This window comes from Mesocricetus auratus, unplaced genomic scaffold (assembly GCF_017639785.1).
Source record: "Mesocricetus auratus isolate SY011 unplaced genomic scaffold, BCM_Maur_2.0 Super-Scaffold_100676, whole genome shotgun sequence".
In the NCBI taxonomy this organism is placed as follows: Eukaryota; Metazoa; Chordata; class Mammalia; order Rodentia; family Cricetidae; genus Mesocricetus; species Mesocricetus auratus.
The window spans coordinates 61658877-61684027 of record NW_024429266.1 but is presented as its reverse complement, the minus strand read 5'-3'; the positions used below and the strand labels follow the sequence as shown (position 1 = coordinate 61684027).

Sequence of the window (25151 nt, the reverse complement as noted above, 5' to 3'; positions counted from 1 at the left end):
TCTCATAAGATCACTGCACAGATGTCTAACCCACCCCGACTTAGCTGGTATTTAAGACAGGGACTTGTGTAGCTCAAGCTGGCCTAGAACTCATTGTACAGCCATGAAGGCCCTAGACTATCTGATCCTCCTGCCTCCACATCCTGGGTATTGGTGTGACAGGTGTGAGCCACCAGTCCTGGCTACCCACCTTATTTCTTGAGACAGTGTCAAGGAAACACCCAGGAAACAAGCCTTGACTAATGAGCATTAAACCATGGCTCGCATTCCTGATCCTCAAATCAGGGATTTCAATTTTTGGCCTGAATGCCATCTGTTCCCTTTAGACACGCCTGAATGGATCAAAAATCACGCCTGTCCATTTGCTGAATGGTTTCACAGCGACTCCTTCACACTGCCATTCCCCTGCAGAAGTGTTCAGATCTTTTAAGCTCTTGCCAGAGAACACTGGTCCCCTCTTATGGATGTGTGAGGATTAGTTGAAGGACTCACTCCCAGTAATTAGGGACAGGCATGGTCAAATGCTTCTTATGACCATGACTGAAGGATGGAAGATGCTGCACCTTTGAGGGGCACTTGCACCTGGACTGCTTGCTAATGAATGTCACAGGAGTTTGGTTAATATCTGGTTAATAGTGTCCCGCATAAACACCTTGTTCATTGGGAGCTGGGAATAGTTCTTGGCACATTGTGAGTCCACAGAAAGATAGACCAGTGCATTTAGTGTTTCTGATTTATCTTTTTCAGGTTGAAAATTGGTGTCCTCGTTTACCTTGGAGAGCAAAAAATCCCTATGAAGAAGCTGATCATAACTCATTGGTAAATGACTTTGGAACACTCTTCCTCCACTTGTGTGTTTGGGTCGTAGGCTAAGTGATGCCAGCTGAAATCTCGAGTCTAGCTGGCCCAATCATAGACCAGTTAGCGGAGATTTATTTATTGAACATTTCTCTGAAGGTCCCTAAATGATGGGTCACAGAGAGGAATGAGTTGCAGTGCCAGATGTGGAGTCCTTGGTTGATCTAATGAGGGGACTGGCTGTAAATAATGACCAGGCTTGTCACCAGGCTCTAATGCCTGCTAAGGAAGATTAATGAGGAAAGACGGTCTCAGCTGCAGAGGTCAGGGGAGATTCCAAAGAGAAGATGACGGGCTGAATCTGAAAGGACAAACAGTGTATGTGAGGTGGTGGGGGGAGGCGTGTCTCTTTGGCAAGCTGGTCTTTGGTACCATACTGAAAGGTTGGGTGGGCAAGGTTGAGGTTTGGGCAAGCTGAGTTGAAGACTCAATTAGAAAAAGGAAGGGGCTCCAGAGGCCTTTCAATGCTATCTTGAGAGCTTGGGCACTCTCCTTAGACATAGATCAGCAACTCATTTGAAAGTTTTTTTTATTATTATTTTTCAGTGTTTTTACTTGTGTATGTGTTTTATTTGTATGCCTGTATGAGTTTATGTGCACCATGTACATACAGGAACCCACAGAGGCAAGAAAATGGTAGTGAGATGCCTGGCAGGTGCTGGGAACTGAACCTCACTGTTCTGCAAGAGCAGGCAGCACCCTTAACCACCAGTCTTCTCTCTAGCCCAAAGCAGACTCTTTCTGTAAAGGTCAAGTAGGGGCTTGGGGTGTGGCTCAGTTGGTAGAGTGCTCTCCAACATGCAAAAAACCCTGGGTTCAGTCTGCAGCACTGCAAACTAGACTTGGTGGTGCATGCCTATAATCCTCGAACCTGGGAGGTAGAGACAGGAGAATTAGAAGTCATGATTATCCTTGGCTACATAGGATAATACTTCTGTGTGACAATTAATCATCTCTTCTTCTACTAGGAGAGACTTCTATCATAGCTTGGGCATCTGAAGTCTCTTCTACAATAATGAAGACCTAGACATTTTGTCAGATTAGTGCTTTCACTAGACTATTAAGAAGTTCAAGGCCAGCTTGGGCTACCTGACATTCCATTGTATACAAAAATAATAGAGGTAGTGAGATGTATTAGCAGGCAAAGGCACCTATTTACTGCCAAGCCTGAATACCTGAATTTAATTCCCTAGGGACCCACATGGTACAGAGAGAAAACCAATTTCTGCAAATTATCTTCTGACTTAACCACACATTCAAGCATGCTCACACATGCACACACATTCTAAGTAAGTGAAAATATAATAAGTAAGAAAAATGTGAAAGTCAGATAGTGTTTCTGTCTTTCCTGGATATTTAATCTCACAGTAACTCAGTTCTGTAGTCCTAACCCAGAGAGAAGCCATGGATAACATCTAATGAAGGACATGACTGTGTTCCACCGAAGCATCTTACACACACAGGCAGCTAGGAGAACGGTTCCAGGGTTTGTGAAGCCAAGTGTAAACTATGAGAGATTGTTAGGTCAAGGATGGAGACGGATGCTAAGAATGAGCCATGGAGATGGCTAAGAGATGCATTTGTTATGCTTGAGGTACCATGTGAAACACTGATATTATCATATTTCTCTCATGTTCTAATCAGGGGCTGCCTCCAGCTACAGTATCCAGAAGACCAGGGGAAAAACAGTCTTCCTGGACCTTAAATTATTCTGCTCTGAATTTTAAATTTGTACTCAGCTACAGTAGAAACAAATCCTATCCCTAGCTTTTAAAATTCCTCAGAAAAAAATCACAAGTTTTGTTGGTTTGGCCCTGGACAAAAACTAGAAAATGATCATTTTTTTTCCCCATCTCACTCTGGGAGGAGAGGCTCACTGGTAGCCCTCACAATGTTGGCTGGCCTGTCAGAGCTGATGCCTCTTCCTGTGGTCAGCTGCCTAGAAGGAAGCTCCAAGACACATTTGGCACAGGGGATATGAAGGTACCTCTGGTATATCAATTGTGAAAACTGCATTTCAGTGTAGCTCAGGCTTTACAGCGACTACATTGACTTTCTCAATCTCTAATTTTAATGATGCTGTTTGTAACAAATCCACATTCAGGGCCTTTGTTTCAATTTGAAGTCCTCTTTCTTTTTAAAGTTTTTTAATGACATTTATTTTATTTGTGCATGCATGTGTATGGGCATATGCATGCCAAGGTAAGCAGCATGTAGAGACAAGAGGATAACTTGCAGGAATCAGTTCTCTCTCCCCCTCCACTAAGTGGGTCCTGGGGATTGAACTTAGATCGACAAGCTGTTTGGCAAGAGCTTTTACCTGCTGGCCATCTTGTCAGCCCCCCCCCCGTACTCTTGAGTAAGGGCCATGTAGAGAGTCAAGATTGACTTTTGAAATCCTAGATTTAATTGACTCTCAGGGTTAAAATGCCATGAAAATCATTTTGCATCCTAGCATTTTAATCTTCTACTCATTTTATTACACTTTTTTCTCTCTTTTTTTTCCCCTAGGCGGAAATCCGTACGGATTTTAACATTCTCTACAGCATGATGAAGAAGCATGAGGAGTTCCGGTGGATGAGACTTCGGATCCGGCGAATGGCTGACGCATGGATCCAGGCGATCAAGTCTCTGGCAGAGAAGCAAAACCTTGAAAAGAGAAAACGGAAGAAAGTGAGTTTCTTAATTCGGTTCCTTTGCGTGGCAGCTTTCTTTTAAATTTTGATTTTGCTTGGAAACAAGATGAAGAGCGATGTCATGTGTCAAATGATATCCCACCAGAGTAGATCAGCTCAGTGTCTCTGCACCCCATTCTGAGCTTTTCTTTCCTTACACGATGTCTTCCTCTGTCTTCCGTGAATGCATACACAGCTATACACATCTTCACACACACACACACACACACACACACACACACACACACACACACACACACGCCCTATATACAGCCCCCCACCACATACACACTATACATACACCAAACACGGTAGGCGGTGACTGAGAAAAGATACCCGAGGACAAAAAGCAGGTGTGGGCACCGCTTTCCATACCTGCTACATCCACTCCATCCCTTCCCTCCATCTCTTCCTTTTTTCATCATTTAATTATTTTTCTTACTGTAGAAAAATATTCATATCATAGCATAACATGTGCACAACATTTTAATGCACGTGGTCTGGAAGCATAAGGAATACATTAGGATGTAGCCATCTTCACCACACGCTCCCACAGGAATACCAACACACACACACACACACACACACACACACACCCCACAGAAAAGATCTTATCCACTATGACTTAAACATAAGCTTTGGAACTCTTCCAATTTCAGAAATGAGATATCCAAGGGGAAACTTCTTTTGAGCCATGTGCATGAAAATGGTGGCCACTATGCTATGCTACACATATTTTCCCCCAGGAAGAAAATAATTAAGTGATCAAAGCAGGGAGGGGGACAGAATGGAGTGGGTGTAGCAGGCGTAGAAACCAAATTTCTCTCAGTTCTTCATATCCAGTACTTGTGGCTTTCACACTGGAACCATTTATATAGTAAGGGAAATTTAATTTAAAAGAGCCATTACCCTCCCCCTTTTTTCTGTTTGTTTGCTATTCTGAATTATTTTTATTTTATCTATTATTATGTTTTTCAATGGCTGTTTATGTTCTAATGAGGAAGAGAGAAAGGGAGAGTATGGATTTGGTAGGTGAGGAAATAGAGAGGAGGTGAGAGGCGTTGGAGGAGGGGAAGCCATAATCAGGATATATATGGGGGGAAGTCTATTTTAAATTAAAACAAACAAAATAACCCCCCAAAAAGCAAACCAACAACAAAAAAACCCATCCCTGAAAATCCTAAGGAAAATGAAACAAACAACTGAGCTGACTGTATCTATCCAGTTTTAGGGCAAGCACACAATGGAGGGTTAGAATCTGCTACTGTAGAACACAGTAAACAAAGAGAGCTTAGAATAAAAATTAACACTTGTATCATGTCATATGCCAAAGTATTGATAATCTTATCCTAGAGCCGTTGTGAGCATTAGCATAAAGAAAATGATTTGCCGCATTCCTGCCATTGCGAAGTGGAATTTTCATTATAGGAGAAAGTAGCTAACTGGTGAAAGATGGATGATGTCATATGAGTGTATTATCAATACAGCCTTGGGTTCTGATTGACATTACTAGTAAGAACCCACAGTTTATCTTTGAGGAAAAGTGAAGTTCCTCACTAGGGCCATTGGAGAAGACTCCAAATAACAATTAAGTGGAGTCCCTTGAGAACTAGCCTTTGATCTTTAAATGCTATTTCCACCAGGTTGGATAAGTGCTTCTTGGGAAAATGGCTCATTAAGGTCTGAGACAGAAATTGCACTTGATGAGCTTAGACCATCTTCTCATACCCAAGGACAAAAAAGCTCCCAAAGGCTGCTATGATTCTGGCCAGAGAATGGAGGTACCAGCTGCAACATAATCCTATGGCCAAACTGGGTCAGTTAGGATAGTCACCAAACACATTAAATATGATTTTTTTTCTGTGGTTTTATATTTAAAAGCCAAACAAGCCTCGTGGATCGTAACTAGAGTATGTCTTAGCAACAGACTTGCTGGGCTGGGAAGAGAGCTCAGTTGATTAAGAGCTTGCCACACAGGCATAGAACCTGAGTTACTGCCCATTTCCCACCCGAAAAAGCCAGGTGTAGTGGTACATGCTTGTAATGCCAACACTGAAGAGACAAACATAGGAATATCCCTGGAACTGAGTAGTCTATTCCATCTCCTCTGCACTGGGATTACAAGTATGCACCACCACACCCAGCTTTTGTATCTGGACTCTAGGGATTCGAACTCAGGTTCTCATGCTTGTTCATCGGGTTCTTTACTGGCTGACCCAGCCATGTGTTGTGTTTTTAAAAATCAGGATAATCTGTCTATAACTCACATTCATGGCTCTACTAAGGACAGTTCATGGTTTTAGTATTTATCTAAAACAGGAGGAAATTATTTCTTCTTTGTTTCATACTTTTTAGAAAAATGACATACCCCAAACTGAGATTTCGGTGGTTACGTCAGGATGGCCTGACTGCTTTATGGTGTGCATGGACTTGATCATGGCTCCAGAAGTTAGGATGAATTTCCTCTTTGCTTTCCAGATCCTTGTTCACCTGGGGCTCCTGACCAAGGAATCTGGCTTCAAGATTGCAGAGACAGCATTCAGCGGTGGCCCTCTTGGTGAACTGGTTCAGTGGAGTGACTTAATTACATCTCTCTACCTACTGGGCCATGACATCCGGATCTCAGCCTCGCTGGCTGAGCTCAAGGAGTAAGGAAATGACTTTTTTAATTTGAAAATCAGAATACAAAAACAGAAAATAGTAAACTCATAAAGTCCCTCTATTAGCATACAATTTCTCATGGAGGAAAATGAGAGTGATAATTCGCTAAACAGGCGATAAGAAGATTATTTTCAGGAGCTAAATACATACACTATGAAAAGGATAATATGTTTTCATTGGCTGCAGGCTCCCAGGGCCTCATAAATGAACACCAGGAAATCTCAAACTAAAGAGTTTATTCTTTGCTATTCCAGGTGTTTCCAACATCTGCAGCGCGATACTCTATTGACTTGCCTAATTCCCTGCCTCTTGCCAAAATTCATACTACTCCCTGCTCAACATCAAGCTTTCTAAAGCTCAAAGCAGGGCCAGTTCCTGTTTATAATTTGAGTAAAATGAATTTCCCCAAAGCCCGGATCCAATCCTTTTTCAGTTCGCTAACTTCTAGCGCAGTCTGTTCTCTTCCCCGAGTCTTCAGTCCCACTGAGGCTTGCATTCAGCTCTCACCCCCTCAGTCCCTTTTCAGTTGATCCAGCTGGCCAAACAGATGAACTGGGGTCCCCACAGTCCCCAGAAAACCGCCAGCAGAGACTTCTAACTCAGAATGCAAGTTGTCATGTCACTGTGCCAGCCCTTGGGGGGAACACTCTAGCGATGGCAGAGATGGCAGAGAGCCGTGCATGCGCTCGCTACCCTGTCCCCACTGTATTATTACTGACACACCAAAGTTGTTGGCGGGATACTGACTCGAAAGCAATCGTGTCTGAAGAAGAGCTTAGCAATCCTCTCATTGGTTTCCAGATACCAGCACCAGGCTAAAGGTTTGCTTATACGGAAATACCAGGAAGTATGCCAGCAGTCGCGTTGATCGGGACTATCTTTATGTTGAGAGTAGGTCTGTGTAGCCCAGGCTGACCTCAAACTCAGTGTATCTAGTTGAAGATGACTTTTAATTTCTGATCTCTGCTTCCACCTCCCCAGGGCTGTGCACCTCTGTGTCTTAGTTGATATGGCACGGGGAGTGGAACCCAGGGTTTTGTGCATGCCAGGTAGGCTCGGTACCAGCTCAGCCCCACCCCAGCACTGATGGTAGCTATTCAATCTATAGTGAGCCACTTACTGTGTTCAGTACTACACTCTTGGCGGTTTTAGTTAAGTTTAGTTTTGTTTATTTGCTGTGTGTGTGTAAGCCTGTGCCTCAAGTTATGTGGAGACCAGAGGATGGCTTTCAGGAAGTCAGTTTTCTCCTTCCATCGTGGGTTCCAGTGATAGAAAGAAGCAGCAGCTTTACCCAAGGAAGCATCTTGGTAGCCATATAGTCTGTTGCATAGAAGCAGGAGCATTTACCAAGGAAGCATCCCGGGTTCCCAATTATTGTATTGTATTTAAACTTCAGCACCTGGAAGTAGATGCTTTTGCCATTTGTGTTTTAGAGCTGAGGAACCTGGGGCACAGACTGAGCATGAACTGTCTGAGGTTTTAAGGGTAGCACGTAAGGCTGCCTGAATCTGAGCCTGGCACTGACTTTTCTGCAGCCTTTTTTACAAGGGTCCTTCCTTTCTCCTTCAGAGTTAGATGAACTTGAGGTCCTTTCTACTTCAAGCAGTCTCCTCTTCTTAGCCAGAATGCCTCCTGTTGCCTTACTGCTTGCTTTAAAATGAGTAGGACACGGTTGGAGAGATGGCTCAGAGGATAAGAGCACTACCTGCTCTTCCAGAGGTTCTGAGTTCAATTCCCAGCAACCACATGGTGGCTCTCAACCATCTGTAATGAGATCTGGTGCCCTCTTCTGGCCTGTGGGCATACAAACATATGCTGTATACATAATAAATAAACAAATGTTTAAAAAAAATGAGTGGGACACAAGACCTATAAAGTCATGTACTCTGCAGCCACTCTGTCTGCCTTCTGAGGACTGGGATTCAAAACGGGGCCTGCAGAGGTGGCTGCCATGCTGTTACTCAGCTGCCAATCTTTTGACAGTCGCAACTGATGCATTAAATAATATTCATACTAATTGCAATTCTATTGATGCTGACTGAGGTGTGGATGCTAGAATACGAGTACAGGGAGTGCTGAAAAGTGAATCTCACCACTGTGTTCCTAGCTCTTACACATAGCGACTAGCATGCTCTGGCTATTGAAGGAATGAGAGAAGGACTTTGGAAGTTAAGCTGGGAGTAGGCGGGTGAACAAATGGAGGACTGTGAGGAATCAGGCATAAGAATGGAGCTCAGGACAGATACATTAGGCATGACTGAGACTCACCTGACGGTCAAGGGCAAGTCATATCGATCTTTGTGGATACTGGGGCGGGGGCCATGTGTACTCTTTTTCTGGAGGTAGAGGCCATTGAGATAGGTCGCACGTTACCCAGGCATAGTCAACGATGACGTTGAACTCCTGATCCTCCTACCTCTGCCTCCTAAGTGACGGTATGGCAGGAATGCTCCACCACGCCCAGTTTATGTGGTACTGGGAATGGGACCCAGGGCTTCTAAGTAAGCACTCTGCCCACTGAGCCCTATCCACAGCCCCTGGATGTGCTTTATTTAAAGCGAGAATTACAGAAGGAACACCGAGAAATGGTCCCCAATTCTTTGCTGCTCAATAGGATTTCTTGGGGAATTTTTTCATTTCACTTTCTCAAAGATTTGGGGATCTCCTTAAAATCCTGGAACAGAACATTCCCAGGGTGGTTAAGTCACAACATTTGAAAATGCCACAGCCTAAATACTTCGTGATGCTCAGTAGGCATTCCCACTGTTCAACAAGGTTGAGAACCAGTGAACAAGGTGGACCCCAGTTGAAGCCACAGTCAAAGGCCCAAAACCAGCCCTCTGCCTGTTTTCATCAACGTTTTCTGGTTGCAGAGTCACACCCACTGCTGCTTTAACTTGCTTCCACCCTACAATGGTCAAGTTGAACATGCAAAATGTTTATTATCCAGCCTTTCATAGAGAGTTTTCCAGCTCTTCAGAGAAAAGTCCGTTCAATAGAGCTTGCCTTTGTGTAGAAGCCCGGAAGGCACAGAAGGTGCCTGAAGCAGTGGGTGTAAGGAACTGGGGAGTAGTTTGTGGTCCCTGTCATTCGGAAGTGGGAGTTTTGTAAATGGCCAAGTATTACTGTGGGGAGTGAGCAGGGATAAGAGTCAAAGATGGTTTCTGGCTACATGGTAGTTACACTTTAGACTTATTCTGACTAATCAAGTTCACATCACAGTCACATACGTTGTCATTCTATTAGCACAAGGGCAGTTTGGATGTCAGGGTAGAGAAGGGTGGGTCAGTGGCTGAAAGACCACATAATGAGCACCCCTAAGCCACGGGGCCAGTTCCATAATGAGTCACTCAAGACAGTACAAAAGTATATGGGAAGTTACTAAAGCTGGGACTTGGAATTGAAGGTGTTTAGGGAATACAAAAGAAAGTGAGAGAATGTCAGAGTGTTTGTTTTGGTTTTGTGATTTTTTTTTTTCTGGGAACATGTTCACCAGGCACCAATGAAAGACCAAAGCAATGATTCTGCCCGAGTCCAGCTAAGTAAGCCAGTGAATTTATTGGAGTTACTTAACAGAATTGTGGATAACTCAAAGGCAGCTGCATCACTAAAAAGCCCATCCAAGCATGGGTACTAACTCATTAAAGCTGCATCCCTCAAGCTCCCTACATGAAGTTCAGGCAGATTTATACCTTGGGGAAGTTCCTTAGGAATCTTGTGTTTTAGAAACCTCCTGGGATTTGTGAGTTTCATTTACTTCCTGGACCTTGTAGGTTTTATTTCCCAAGTCTTAAAGAGTGCCTTTCCTGGAGTGAATGTTTGAATTGGGGGGAGATGTCTACACATCATTATTCAATCACCTTCCCACACTGGAGGGAAGATTCAGAGAGATGAATCAGGTTAGCTCTCTCAGGTCTGCTCCCCAGAGGAGATGGGTAACACACTGTTGCTGAACTTCACAGGTTGTGTTTATACACCAACATCTAAGTCCCCTCTCCCCTCTCCCACTCATGGTCAGAATGGGGACTCTGAAGTTGAGATGGGCTTGGAGTATCAACCCATCATCTCTAATCAGGACTTGAGGTGTGCTATTAACCTGTCACATTCGCCTGGGTTAGTATTGTCAAGTTACTGATGCCCTTTCTTTTCTTCCGTTTGCCCCACTCCAGGATTATGAAGAAGGTTGTTGGAAATCGGTCTGGCTGTCCCACTGTAGGAGACAGAATCGTTGAGCTTATTTATATTGATATTGTGGGACTTGCTCAATTTAAGAAAACTTTAGGACCATCCTGGGTTCATTACCAGTAAGTACTATATGCTAAGACTTTTTTCTCCTAACAAGGACTGTATCAGTTTGCTTGCTTGTTTGTTTTTAAAGGATGAGTGAATACAATCTTTTGAACTGGATGGAGTGTATTTTCATTCCTAATGAAATTCAGGCAGTTCCCACTGACTGACTGCTTCCTAGAACTATTCATTATTTCTATTTATGTTCTGAGAATAGAAAACAGGTGTCCAGCCAGGCATAGTGGCACACACTTTTAATTCCAGCACTCAGGAGGCAGAGGCAGGCAGATATCTGTGAGTTCAAGGCCAGCCTCATCTACATAGTGAATTCCAGGACAGCCAGAGCTACATATTGAAACCCTGACTTTAAAAAAAAAAAAAAAAGATGCCAGGCAGTTGTGGCGCACGCCTTTAATCCCAGCACTCGGGAGGCAGAGGCAGGCGGATCTGTGTGAGTTCGAGGCCAGGCTGGACCGACAGCCTCCAAAACAATTCAGAGAAACCCTGTCTCGTAAAACCAAAAAAAAAAAAAAAAAAAAGAAAGAAAGAAAGAGAGCCAGGTGGTGGTGGCACATGCCTTTTAATCCCAGCACTCAGCAGGCAGAGGCAGGTGGATCTCTGTGAGTTTGAGACCAGCCTGGTCTACAAGAGCTAGTTCCTGTACAGTCTCCAAAGCCACAGAGAAACCATGTCTCGAAAAAATAAATAAATAAATAAATAAATAAACAAATGAAAAAGAAAGGGAAAAGTGGAACAAAACAGACATCTGGCCGCTTCCCCATTTATCTTCCTCAGTACCTAGCATTCCTCTCTTTGTATACCTAAAAGGATCTCATTCATTTAATCAAATACTGATTTTTCTTGTTTGTTTGTTTGTTGTGTGTGGTGCATTCATATTTGTGTGAGTCTGTGTATATGTGCGTGCCACAGCTTGTGTGTGGAGGTCAGAGGACAGCCTTTGTGAGTTGGATTCACCTCTCACCTTAATGAGGCAGGGTCTCTTATGGATTCTACAGCTGCACAGCTTACTTCAGGATAACTGTCCCATGAGCCACAACAACTGATTTTATCAGTGCTAGGGATAGGATGGAACCCAGGGCTTCATTCATGATGGACAAGCTGCATCCCAGAGTCCTTTCCATTTGTTTCTTAATTTTGACTAGTTGATTGAAACATTTTTGATGTGGTCGTCTGTGTTAATTTTGTCACTTTGTAAAATACCTGAGCAAAGAGAGTTTTATTTTTGCTCTGGTTTCAAAGGCTTCAGTCTATCAGGGTGGGGTTGGCGTGGGCGATGGCAATCTAGCAGGGTAGCTCACATCATAGCAGTCAGGAATCAGATAGAGAGAAAATGTCTTGACTGCATGATTTTTCTTTCCTCTGAATTCCTCCTGGACCCCCAGTCCACAAGATTGTGCCACCCACACTCAGACCTTCCCCTTAGTTAATCATCTCTGGAGATGCACTCACAGACACACCTAGAGGTATGCTTGTTCAATCTCCTTGACATTTCTCACAGTTCAATCAAGTTGTCAACCAAGATGAACCATCATATACTCTAACTAACTTAATACGTAAATATCCTAAAGTAGGCCTTTGTCTTTCCTGTTAGTTACATTTAATATTTTTAACTTTAAACCCCCAAGATTATTTCAGACTGGAAGTCCTTTATGAGCCATCAAAAATGAGAAGTGAAAATAAAAAGAATTTTCTCAAAAATCCAAGGTCTAGCAATCAATGTCCATTGTTTATAAAAAGTCTCTTTTAAACTTCACTCCCAACAGCAATGATTTTCTCACTGGGCAATGAAATATATATAGCAAAGGGGCTGATGGGGGTAGACACTGTATTAAGGGTCCAAGTGTTCTGTGTTGACTGCACTGACTATGTTGAGTGATTATGTAACTGTGTTGACTGCATCAAATGACTTGGATGACTGTTGACTGCGTTGGCTGTACTGACTGTGTTACCTGTGTTGTATGACTGTTAACTATGAAGGCTGACTATGCTGAATGTGTTGACTGGTGAATGATTGCACTGACTTTGTTGAGTGATTGTTGATTCTGTGTAGACTGTGCTGACTTTGTTGACTCTGTAGACTGACTGTTGACTATGCCAACTGTGTAGACTGTGCTAACTGTGATGATTCTATTGACTGTGTTGAGTTTGTTGTTCTTACAGTCTCTGCATTGTTTTCCTTTCCCTGGGATATTACCATCCTTTTTATTTTCAGGAAAGCTTGACCCAGGATAATGCTTTGTCCTTTTTTATTAGTTTTTTTGTTTTGATCCTGTGTATATGCATGTACATGTTCATGTACACATGTGTGTAGGTGTGCATGCATATGGAAGGCAAAGAACAACCTTGGGTGTCATTCTTCAGAACCACTCTCTACCTGTTTGTGAGATAGTCTTTCAGTGACCTGGAGCTGGCCTGTTGGCTAGGCTTGCTGGCCACTGAGCCCCAGGGATCCAATTGCCTTCACTTCCCCAGCTCTGGGTTTCCAAGCATGCACTAGGCACTGTACACACTATACCATCAGCTCCAGCACTCCACTCTGTCTTTGGTATCATAGTTTCCCTGGTATTGGTTTGCTTTTCTTCTTCACGAATCATAAGCCATCACTTTTGTTGTTGTTGTTGTTGTATAGAAATAACTATCTTTCTCCTTGTTTAATAAGCCTCGTTGTAAACAGAAATTTTTCCTTAGTGATAGCCTTAAGGGAAGAAAGTCAGGGCTGCTCCTTTCTGTCGTTTTATCAATGGGAGACATTTGGAAAACATGCAGAGAAAACTGGGCGATTCAGACTTCCATAGACTCTCGTGTCCTTGTTATTAAGAAGGGCTGTTTAGATGGAAAAATATTCTCAGTGGTGGTGTTTGGGTCAATTAAGAAAGGCCATCTTGTTATTACAATGGTCACTGTTGATTGGTATTTGATGCTTGCTGTGTGAAAATGCTCCATCTACAGGGGTTTATGGATGTATATAATGTTTTTCTGTCTTTCTTTAGTAATGGTCTGAATTAGCAGTAAACAGCAGGCAGTCTCTCCATGCTATAGCCCTCCCTCCGTCTTTGTTCTGTGGCAAAGCTACAGTTTTATCAAATGACAAGCAGGCTTCCTAGAATTTTCTTACCTACTTCTTTCCCTTTAAATATGAAAAGCTGCATCTAGGGATAGAGTTCCATTTGTAGCACACCTGTTGTATATGAAGTCTTGGATTCACTCCCCAGCATCCAGTAAACCAGATGTGGTAGTGTCTGCCTGTAATCCCAACACTCAGGAAGTAGAGACATGAGCATCAGAAGCTCAGTCATCCTTGAGCACTAAGGGTATTTGAGGGCAGCCTAGGTAACATGAGACCCTGTCCCCAAAAATAAAAGGATAGAGGCGTACCAGTGAGATGTCTCCATTGGTAAACTGCTGGCTGTGCAACATGAGAATCTGAGTTTGGATCCCTGCTTCTACATAAAAGGCCCCCATGATGGTGCACATTTGCAATCCCAAAGTGGAGTGGAGAGAGGAGGCTCCTGGAGCTCTCAAGACAAGTACTCAGTGAATTCTAAATTCAGTGAGACACCTCCGTCTCAGAAAATAAGATGAAGAGCTACTAAGGAATCTCTGGCCTACCTGCGCACACACACATCACACATGTATGTACACATGAACCCAACACATGTGTGTACAACCACACAGAAACTCACATATAGGAGCATGCACACACATGCAATAAACTGTCAGACTGTGGTCATCTTACTTGATGGCAGGTGATGGGAACTGCATTCCATATTGTGTGGTGTCATTAGACCTTTCAGTGAGCAACAAGTTCCTTAGGTCTGTTGACCTTGAAGAAACACTTATAAATTCTGTCTAATTTGCATAAGAACCTAGGACACTAGATTAAACACTTATTGAATGCTGACATGCTACTAGTGCTCTAGCATGGTCTACAGAACTCACAACCCTTCTGCTCCATAGGAGAGTCCTTTGCTGAGTGTTAAAAAACGTGCAAGAATGTGAGATACAAATAGATCACAGCAGGCCAGCCTTTACACCAGACTCCCAGCTAGAAATAGACCCTTTGCTTCTGAGCATCTCAGTAGTGTAGCCTCTAGCAACAACAATGTTCTAGGAGTCATTTGGCATTGTTGTGAGGCCTCTGTTAGAAGAAGGCCAGCTGTCTTGGGCACTGGGGAAAATGCACATTTACATCATTAGAAGGTTCCTGATGTTTCAGATGCACAGAGGGCATCCAGGCAGTGACATAAATATTAACAGCACACAGCACAGGTACCAGATAGATGCAGGATAGAGCCAAGGAGGACCTTGAACAAGAAGCCCTTTGTATCTGCCTCCCAAGTATATGACTTCTGGGGAATGACACCAGAGTTTGACTTCTGGCCTCCTCATGCACTTGTGAACATGCACAAACGCATACATGCACACACATGAACATATACACCCCCAAAAGAGAGACCTGTCAATGTACTGAGAGTAGCTCCAAGAAAGCCACTTAAGAATCCAAGTGAGGGCATTGTTCTGGGTTAGCTCACTCTATAGCCATAGCCTTCCCTCTAACTGACAATTGTATTTCCTGGAGAATGTAATCTGGTATTTGAACATTGATAGTTTTATTTTGATTTCAGAATCTTATATCAGAGTGAAAATTTACAAAAATGTAGAGTAGCTTCCTGGTAGTAAGAAAAGGAAGAAAGAGAGAGAAAGAGTCCTTAAAAGTGCTTCCACTATCTGTCCTAAATGTGGGCTTTAATTTTCATTTGGTTTGGTGTGTATTGGCCCAGTGGAAATTGCTCAGAAGTGCCCTGAGAGAGGACAACAGCGAACAGAACGGTCCCCACTGACCAACGCCCTGAGCTTAGTTTACATGGTTTGAAACTCATCAGTTAAATCAGTGTAGCTCAGATCAATAACGTTGGTTCTCTAATTCCTTTCTCCCAGTTAGCGTCTGTGCCCTCCCCACCTGTGGTCAGAATACTTCCTTTGTAAAAGGCTAGCTTGAAAATGATTTGCAACCATGTATAGTCTCTACTGCAGCTTCTCTGCTGTGCCACCACAGCCTGAAGACAGTCACCAAGTTGCAGAGAATAAATAAAATTTTATTTTCCACTGTAGCAATGAGAACTTCTTGGAATTTTCCTCTGTCATGTTTTTAAGAATTATTTGAGAATGTGAAGCCTTGGTGGGAAAAGAGTTGAGTCAGTAAAGTGTTCTGTGGTGTTCCAGGACCTGGGTTCTTTTCTCAGAGCCCACATGACAAAGCTGGGTGTGGTGGTACCTGTTTGTAACACCAGTGCTAGGGGATTAGAGAGAGACAGGGGGATCCCTAGGGCTCCCTGGCCAGTCAGTCTAACCTATTTGGCAAATTTCAGGTCAGCAAGAGATCTTGAGTCAAAAGAAGCCAAGATAGATGGACCTGGGTAATACAGCCCAAAGTTTACCTCTGACCTACACACACACACACACACACACACACACACACACACACACACACACACACACACACATTTGTTCTCACCTATACACATGTGCACATATACAAACACATACCCTTGTACACAAACAGATATAAAACCAATTCTTAGCTCACAGCTACACCAAGATAGCTGATGGAGCAGGTTTGGCTCAGTAGAACAGACCAAAGAAACTCCATTGTACTGTGTTAGCTCTTAGTTGGTCTAGCAAGCAAGTCCTATTATATTATAGTTGGATATGTAAATGAGATTGAAGTCTGTTTTGTGTTATTACAACATAATACTGGAGCCAGACTTGTTTATTGTGAAACGGAATTTATTTCTCATTGTTGGAAGCTAAAGAGTCCAAGATGGAGTGGCCCCCATCCAATCCAATGAGGGCCATATCCTACTGTGCAAATTTCTGCTTGGTTCTCCAGTCATCTTCTTTTAAAGCCACTAATGGCATCTATTCCTAGTTAACTCCCAGAAGCCTAGTTTCAAATATCATCAATTTACCAATGTGAAAAGTACCTTTCCAGTATGAAGCAGATACTGTAGCTGTGTCCAGTATGAAGCAGATACTGTAGCTGTGTCCAGTATGAAGCAGATACTGTAGCTGTGTCATTACCATCACTTAAGATTAAGTCCTCTAGGTAACTGTGTAAATAAAGGCTGACAGAGGCTGGAAGCCCTGAAGCCTATCCTATGCGCTAAGCAGAATAAGAGCTGTAGAGATAATGTTGTTTTATCTCTTTCATCACATTGGTTAGGTACTCACTGTATGTCAAGTCCTACCTGGGTGCTAAGTCCCCTGCAGTAAATCCTTCAGGCCCCTTGCAGAGTTCATGGATGTTTATTTCACTGGTTTTTGAGCCACCCTCAGTGGCAGTTCTGTCTGCTGAGGCCTTCTCTGAAAAATGAACAAGGAAGAAAATAAGACCTAAGCTTCTTCCCAGTGGCAATTTTACTTTCAAGCATTTGTCCATCTGCTTTTCTCTCTCGAACTGTAGCGTCTAGCATGGAGGTTGTAGTTTGACACACAGCACTTTCCTTGCAGGTGCATGCTCCGAGTGCTAGATTCCTTTGGAACAGAACCTGAGTTCAATCATGCAAGTTATGCCCAGTCGAAAGGCCACAAGACCCCCTGGGGAAAATGGAATCTGAACCCGCAGCAGTTTTACACCATGTTCCGTGAGTATTCGTGTGTGGTCCCTGCCTTTCAGAAAGCTGCCGAAGATAGGTGCAAAGGTTAACTAGGGAACCATCTCTCTGGGGCTGTGATTCTCAGGACCCTTAGCTGAAAAAGTGTGTACCACTAAACTTTTTTCTCAGGAATAGTTGGATCCTTCTTTTTCTGTAATTGGCATTGTGTGAACAGCCTTAGAAATGTTCTAGGGAAAATGGTTCAATACAAATCACTAGTAGAAGCCACATGGGAAAAGTCTGCAGATCACCTTTGGAAGAACAGTCACTGAGAATGTCCCAACACCATATTCCCATTACTAAGGGGCCACTGCATCCTTAAGAGGAATGAGGTCTTCCATGGCGACCCACTTTCCACACAACTCAATCTTAATTATTTGAGCATGAAGCTTTTACAAGAAAAAATAACTGGGCATGGTAGTGCACTCCTTTAATCTCAACACTCGGGAGGCAGAGCCAGGTGGATCTCTGTGAGTTTGATGCCAACCTGGTCTATAAAGTGAGTTCCAGAACAGCTAGGGCTGTTACACAGAGAAACCCCATTTTAAAAAAAGAAAACAAAAATAGGAAGGGAGGGAGGAGAGAGAGAGAGAGAGAGAGAGAGAGAGAGAGAGAGAGAGAGAGAGAGAGAGAGAGAGAGAGAGAGAGAGAGAGAGAAAGAGGAGAGAACAGTCTCAGAGCTGGGGAGATGGATCAGTGGGTAAAGCACTACTTGTTTGGGGACCAGAGTTCTTATACCCAGATCGTATGTAAATACCAGAAAAGACTAGTGGTATGCCTACAGTCCAACCCTCTCTGGGTGGAGATGGGTTTCCCAGAGCAAGCTGGCTAGCTTGAGTAACCAAATCTGTGAGCTTTGGAGTAGACAAGTCTAAGAGACTGCCTAAATATGGAAAGTGGAGGACAGCGGAAGAAGACACCAGACATAAACCTCTTACCTCCACATGTACAGCATACACACATACGTATACAGACGTGTACCTGTACCCGCACATATGGATACACATGCATGTCACATGCGTATGTGCCTTCTGAATTAGAACCATTTTAAACTCGGTCGCATGCTTCGGTGGCTGCTTAATTAATGGACTCGACTGTTTTGCCTCCTCTCGATGCCCTTGCTGGTGTTGTGTGTGGTTTGTTGAATCTTGTGCAGTGAGGGCGTTTTCTATATGGTCCAGAGAATCGCCTCCAAGAGCTGTGGTTTTGGTGTCAAATGAGTGACTTTACTGAGCATGTGTCAAGCAAAAATAAAAAGCAGGTAGATCACAAAACGTTATCAACGACATCTAGCAGACAACTGGAGTAGCCTGATAGAGCAAACGGGGTATTGTCATCAAGTTGGGTCTTATAGCAGAAACCAGCTGAAGAAGAAGCTACTGTGCTGGCATCTCCATTGAGCATCTCTCCACTGAGTAGCTTCCAGTCCCCACCTGAGACATCTTTATACACGCAATAAATGGTAACATTGGCTGGAAAGGGCTTCTCCCTCTAGCTGCCATCAAGGGCATGATATTAGGTTGTTTTGCCATTCTCCTTTCTCTGTCACAGGCTCAGGGGGCCAGCTTCTCCTCAGACAAGGGACCTTGCAGGACTCTTTGAGGCAGTCATGCTTGGGTCTAAAGTAGGAGGTTCCAGCCTTGCTCCTAGAGCTGACTTCTCTGTGTGCTCAACGGTCATGACAGTTAACCAATATGGTGGATGCTACAGAGCTTGCGCTGACCAGTGCACTCCCTGGCCCTGCTGCTGGGCTCTGAGGCATCTCTATGATAGTCTTTTCTGTCACTGCTGTGTCTTCACTTTTGCCCTCCATCTCCCTGGTTTTGCTTTATTTCTAATTAGCCAAGGGCTGTGGAACTAATTACCAAACTAGACAGTATTTGTGCTGAAGTTAATTTATGACGAAGTCCCCACCCCTACGAGGACGGAAGTTTCTATTCTGGAAATGAAAGGCCACGTGAACGAAACTGTTTCTTTGAAGGCTAAGGGTAGAGAACTCTCCCTTTCCAAAGATATCAGTATGATTTCATCTAGAGGTTTCCATGCTAGAATGAATTTCTGAAGTGTCAGTCTATTTGCTTGGCTGATAAACTCAGCTATACATGCCTGTATTGACATTCTCCCTCATGGCAACCTCTTGCATCTTATGTAGCTGCCCAAAGATCATCCCTTGCTTACTCCCTAAATGTTTCAGTGAACACATTAGACTAATAATCCTTGGGCATTAGGTCTTGGTTAAAAAAAAAAGAATTAAGAAGGGTTTATAGCTGGTTAGGTAGCAGTATTAAAAATCAACTCATGTGATGGACTGAGGAGATGACTCAGTTGGTAGAGTGTTTGTGAAGACATGAGTTGGATCCCTAGGACTCATGGGAAAAGGCAGGTGTGAAGGTGTGCACTTGTAATCCCAGTGTTGGGGAGGAGAAGCCAGGTGGACCCTGGAAGATCACTGGCCAGTCATCCTAGCCTACTTGGTCTCATAAAAAGTACATGGTGTCTAAGGGATGATGTCAGAGATTGTCCCCTGACCTCTGTAGGCATGTGGAGAGAGAGAGAGAGAGAGAGAGAGAGAGAGAGAGAGAGAGATCCTGTTTAAATGTTCTTTTGAGCCCAGAGAGTTTGGTAAGAGCATGCTGTGTGTATGATAGACATTATTATTATTGGAGTTATATTGTCCTGTTATTGCCACCTGTCCCAGGGGCACAGTTCAGGGGACAAACTAATAATTGGCACACCAGGTGACAGATGGCTGTCAGCATGGCAAGACATGATTAGAGTCTCCCTGGGGTTTGCCTTTGCTATGAAATTCTGAGTCTGGTAGAAGTACTAGCCAATCAGCTAAGCTGTGACTTGTGTTAGGACAAGTCAGGTAAAGCTTGTGCTTTCATACACTCCCCAATCATGCCAGCAGTAGCTTTGCACCCTGCCCCCAAGGGGAGATGCGACGTTCTCCTGGAGAAGAGTGGGATTCAGTACCCTGCAAACCTGCTTCGATTCTGTGGATGGAGTCTTTCAGAAGTATGAGTTCCTCCAAGTGAAAGAAGGTCTCTGTTTAAAATATAATGAAAGCCAGAAATAGAAAGTGCTTTCTCTTAACCTGGGAGAGTGATATGATTCCTGGATTCAACAGAAATCAGAGGAAAGTTGACACAGTTGAATGAATTTTTAAGAAAAGAGCCCACAGAGCAAAACATTACCAGCCACCCATGACACTGAAAGCAATCAGTGTAGTAGGAAATGTTTACATGGTTATTTGAGACTGTTAGAGGAATGTGGAGGAGCCAAGATATCTGTGCACAAGAAAAGCCTGTTTACAGCATTGATGTGAAGACCTCAGGTGATCTTCAGTTTAAAAAGCATATTAGGGAACTCATAAAAATGAAACATTGGGCCGGGAGATGGCTCTGTTAGTAAAGTATTTGCCATACAAGCCTGAGGACCTGAGTTTGAGTCCCATAACACAAGTAAAAAGTTGGATATGTTGACACAGGCTTGTAATCCCAGTGCTAGGGAGACAGAGAAAAGTGCATCCCTGGTACTTGCTGGTCAGCCAACTTAGCTGCCTCAGTGTCAGGTCAGTGAAGACACTCTGTCTCCAGAAATCAAGGTGGATGGTACCTGAGGAGTGGCATCGGAAGTCCTCTTCTGACTTCCATACATGCATCCATATAACACACACACACACACACATACACATACACACACACATACACACACACGCATACACACACACAGCACACACTAATTAAATGCTTCAATTCTGTACTTAAGATTCCCAAAAAGTACCAAAGAACTCTGTCTGCAGTGGAGTAAAACCAAACAAATGAAAAGTAGTCAGTAGATGCTTGGCTAGTATGCACAAGCACATAAACTGGGCGTGGTGGTCCCCAGCACCCAGGAGGGGTAAGCAGGAAGATGAAATGGTCAAAATCATTTGGCTGTATAACAAGTTCAGGCTAGCATGAAATTCATGGGACCCTGCCTTTAACAAAACAAAACAAAAAAAAAGAGGCAGTTGACGGCTCCAGATATGATGGTATGCCAAGCAAGAAAATGTAGTGGGTCACCTTTACAAGTTGCTAGGATACCAACTCATTACTCTGAATAATAAAAGGGGAAGAGCCCAGCTTTGATCTTCCTGCCTTTCTAGCACAAATTATATTCGAAGATAATCAAGTGGTTGATGATAAGAAACTGCTAATAATAGGGAGAGCAGAGCTGCAAATGCAGGCAGAATGAAGGGTTAGGGAGTGAGCGTCTTCAGACCCTGATGAGATTGCAGATCCGGTAATCATCACACCGCCAACCCCATCAGGTAACAAGTTGATGGAGAACTTTCCGTGGCAGGGGCTTTATCTTCCAACACAGGAAATAGGGAAAGAAGTTGGGAGATGAGGCATTGTGAAACATTCATCCCGTCAAGACACGCTGAGGCTGGGGACTTTGCAATAGACAAAAGTGTCTGTAACTCACTCCCCAGACCCTGCCCCCAGTGACCTCCAATACTCTGGTCAAAAGGTTCCCTCCCTCCCCCTGTGACAAGACCAGCTTGCTGGGTAGCTTTGTCTGTTCTGGTGATCTGTAGTTGAAGACTGTTTCTTTGAACAGAGAAGAAAAGGGTCTGTTCTGGTGATTTGTAGTTGAAGACTGTTTCTTTGAACAGAGAAGAAAAGGGTCAAAATGTATCTTTTTTTTCCTTTTAATTTTTTTTTTAAATAGGGTCTCATAGATTCCAGGCTATCCTTAAACTTGATATGTTGCCAAGGGTGGCCTTGAACTCCTGATCCCCCGTTTCCACTTCAGGACTGCAGGTGTTACAGGCATCAGCCACCCACCACACCCAATTCATACAGCGCTGGGGCTGAAACTCAGGCCTTCATTCATATAGGGCAGGTACTCTACCAACTGAAAGATATCCCCATTCCTCCCTTTCAATATTTTCTCTATTTTTTTTTCCAGAACTGAGAGCCAAACCCAGGGTTAAATGCTAGGCAGGAACTCTACCTCTGAGCTAAATCCCTACCCCCACCCCTTTTCAATGTGGTTTCGATGTGACAAATTTATTAACATTTCATTCAAGCAGTAGTAAGTAACATAAGTATGCACCGATGTTGAGACTGCACTGAGGCTCTTGTGCGCTGAGATTGTTTTATACTGCTAGCTACAGCAACAAAGAGAGACCGCAGAGGTAGAGCTGCTCTTAAAGGCATAGAATTGAGGCTTGGAGGCCAACTGTCTTGGAAGACACGGTGTTTGGGCATGTGTGCAATACAGAGTCCAGCTTGGGAGCGGAGAAAAGCGCACATAGGTACACTGTCTTTAGGAGACGTGAAATGAAGGAGAGCAGGCCAGCAGAGTATTTACTTACGTATTGAATATTCATGGTACACAGCTTATTGACAGACTTCAGCTACACTTATTTCTTGCTAAGATGGTGAAGTTTCTACACATCCAAAAGCCTCACTTTTCCTTATTGTTTTGCTCCAAATTGCAGGGGTTGCACTGTGGAACAATGTCTTTGTGGATTCTGTTTATAATTGGTTGGGTATTTTGGGGCCTACCGTTATGCACTATGCCTGATACCCTGAGGTGGTTTCCAGAGTGAACAGGTAGCCTGGCTGTAAAACACGGAGGCTCCTGGGTTAAATCTACTGAGTGATGGCTTTGAGTATTTGTGTGTATGTGTCGGTGTGTCTGCATATGTGGAGGCCAGAATTTGACATAGGGTGTCTTTCTCATTGTTTCTTACTTTTTGAGAAAAAGTTTCCCATTGACTTGGTACTCACCAATTTGGCTACACTGGCTGGTCAGCAAGCCCCAGGGATCCACCTGTCTCCACCTCCTCAGTTCTGGGGTTACAAGGATGTACAACCACACCTGGCATTTTTGTTTACCCAGTGCTGGGAATTGAACTTGGGTCCTCATGCCTTTACAGTGAGCATTCTACTCATTTAGCTGTTTCTCCAGCCCTAGGTGATGGCTTCTTCAAAGAAACTCATGAGTGTGTCATTCCGTCTGTCCATAGATTTCCACACAGATGCCTGTCTTTATTGCTTGTTGACTTCCAAAGCTAGACACTACAGCCTTCCTTCTGTCTTCAAACCCAGCTCTCGAGAGCTGTTCTGTTCTCCTGGAGTTCTTCCCCTCTGAGATTGGGATGCCTTCCCTCTCTTTTGTCTGTATGCTTGCATTCTGACTTTATAGTGGAGTATCTCCAGCCTTGGGCTCAGTGGCCATCCCTCACCTCCCCAGGTTAGAGCTATTTACTAGGCGGGGCCCAGGCTGTAAATAAAGCTGGAAGGGTGGATCCATTCCTTTCTCTCTGTCTTGACTGGATGTGATGGGATTAGCTGCTTGAGTCCCTGAAGCAATGGACTGTGACATGGAAATGTAAGACAAATAAACCCTTTCCTCCCCTATGTTGCTTTTGATCGCAGCAGCAGAATTGATACTAAAATCATCCCCAAATTTTTTTTCATGTCTATTTTTAGTTATACATACTAAAATGTTGTGTTTCATTTTGTTTTGGGGGGGCTTTTTGTTTTGTTTTTTATTTGTTTGTTTGTTTGTTTGTTTGTTTTAGTTTTGAGACAGGGTTTCTCTGTATTGTTTTAGAGCCTGTCCTGGAACTCACTCTGTAGACCAGGATGATCTCGAGTTCACAGAGATCAGCCTACCTCAGCCTCCCGAGTGCTGGGGGTAAAGGCATGTGCCACCAACACCCGGCATGTTTCATTATTTTTTATTTTGCGTGTGTGCGTGCGTGCGTGCGTGCGTGCGTGTGTGTGTGTGTGTGTGTGTGTGTGTGTGTGTGTGTGTGTGTGTGTGTGTGGTGTGGGTAGACAAGCATGTATCCAAGATATTTTTAGGGAGTTTTTGTTTTGTTTGTTTGTTTGCTTGGTTGCTTGGTTGGTTTTGGTTTTTCAAGACAGACTTTCTAGCCCTGGATGTCCTGGAACTCACTCTGTGAACCAGGCTGAGCTTGAACTCAGAGGCCTGTCTGCCTCTGCCTCCTGAGTACTGGGATTGAAGGAATGCACCTCCACCTCCTGGCTAGCCCAGGAGTCTTCTTCAAATGCTCTCTACCTTCCTCATTAAGGCAGGGTCTCTCCACCTGCATAGGGTCCTGGGGTCTGTCCTCGTGTTTGCTTACTTTATCCACTAAGCCGTCTTCTCATCATTTTTTTCTACTTCATGAATCACATTCCTTTTTAAGCTTCAACACTATCCATATTTCCAGTGCTAGTCAAGCATCTAGTTAAATGGCCATTTCTACTCTGTATTCTGGGGGATGTTTTGTTGTCCCTAAGACTATCATACCTGTCTCCAGGTGCCTGAATTCACTCTCCAACTAGGCATTGTTTCAGTGATAGTCTTTTGTCTACTATGAATGCACTTGCTGTAAACTCCTGAAGGCAATCTCTTTTCTTACTTCTCTGTCTCAAACTAGGTATGTTATACCTTTGTAAACAATCCGGAAAAAAATTACCCACACAGAGAGAAATAGAGAAGGTATTTGATGGACCCACCTAAGAGAGAAAAAGGGAACCTCAGAATTAATGGTTTGCAGTGTTTCCCAGCCTTTGTTTGGATAGCTCTAATTAGCTCATAACACCCCCGTTCACAGTTTCATCTGGCTCCTGTAAAGATGTTGGCCAGGGTAGAAAGATCACTTAATCTAATTGAATCCTCCATCTTTCTCTGTAGACTGTGGCTTAAAGTAGCAATGGCAGCAACAATGAGACTGTCCCCACCCCGCTCCAGGCAAGCTTCAGCTCGGGCCCTGTTTCCCTAGCTGCAAGCATCTGGGTCGCCTTTGAAGCTGCTTCTCAGCTCTGTTGTTGCCATCACTGCCTCAGAGCCCTTCCTTGTTCCCTAAGCAAAGTCAGATGTGCAGATTAGTGGTTTGTTTGTTGAGTCACTGTAGCGGCTTAGATGTGAACCAGTCCTAGCATCCTAGGAGACTCCAGCCACAGAGGAACCTGGCCTCACC

General features: G+C 43.7%; 1 protein-coding gene across 11 annotated transcripts in view; it reads left to right on the top strand.

Moving 5' to 3' along the window:
- The window catches only part of Mgat5 (alpha-1,6-mannosylglycoprotein 6-beta-N-acetylglucosaminyltransferase), a 282174-nt gene that overhangs the window by 173424 nt on the left and 83599 nt on the right, over nucleotides 1-25151 (top strand). For all 11 annotated transcript variants that reach the window (XM_040738099.1, XM_013120397.3, XM_005079882.4 and 8 more), the window contains 5 exons: nucleotides 748-819; nucleotides 3370-3531; nucleotides 6012-6181; nucleotides 10364-10498; nucleotides 17013-17146. In XM_040738099.1, coding sequence (XP_040594033.1) covers nucleotides 748-819; nucleotides 3370-3531; nucleotides 6012-6181; nucleotides 10364-10498; nucleotides 17013-17146 — 673 coding nt within the window. The remainder of the gene's footprint in view (nucleotides 1-747; nucleotides 820-3369; nucleotides 3532-6011; nucleotides 6182-10363; nucleotides 10499-17012; nucleotides 17147-25151) is intronic.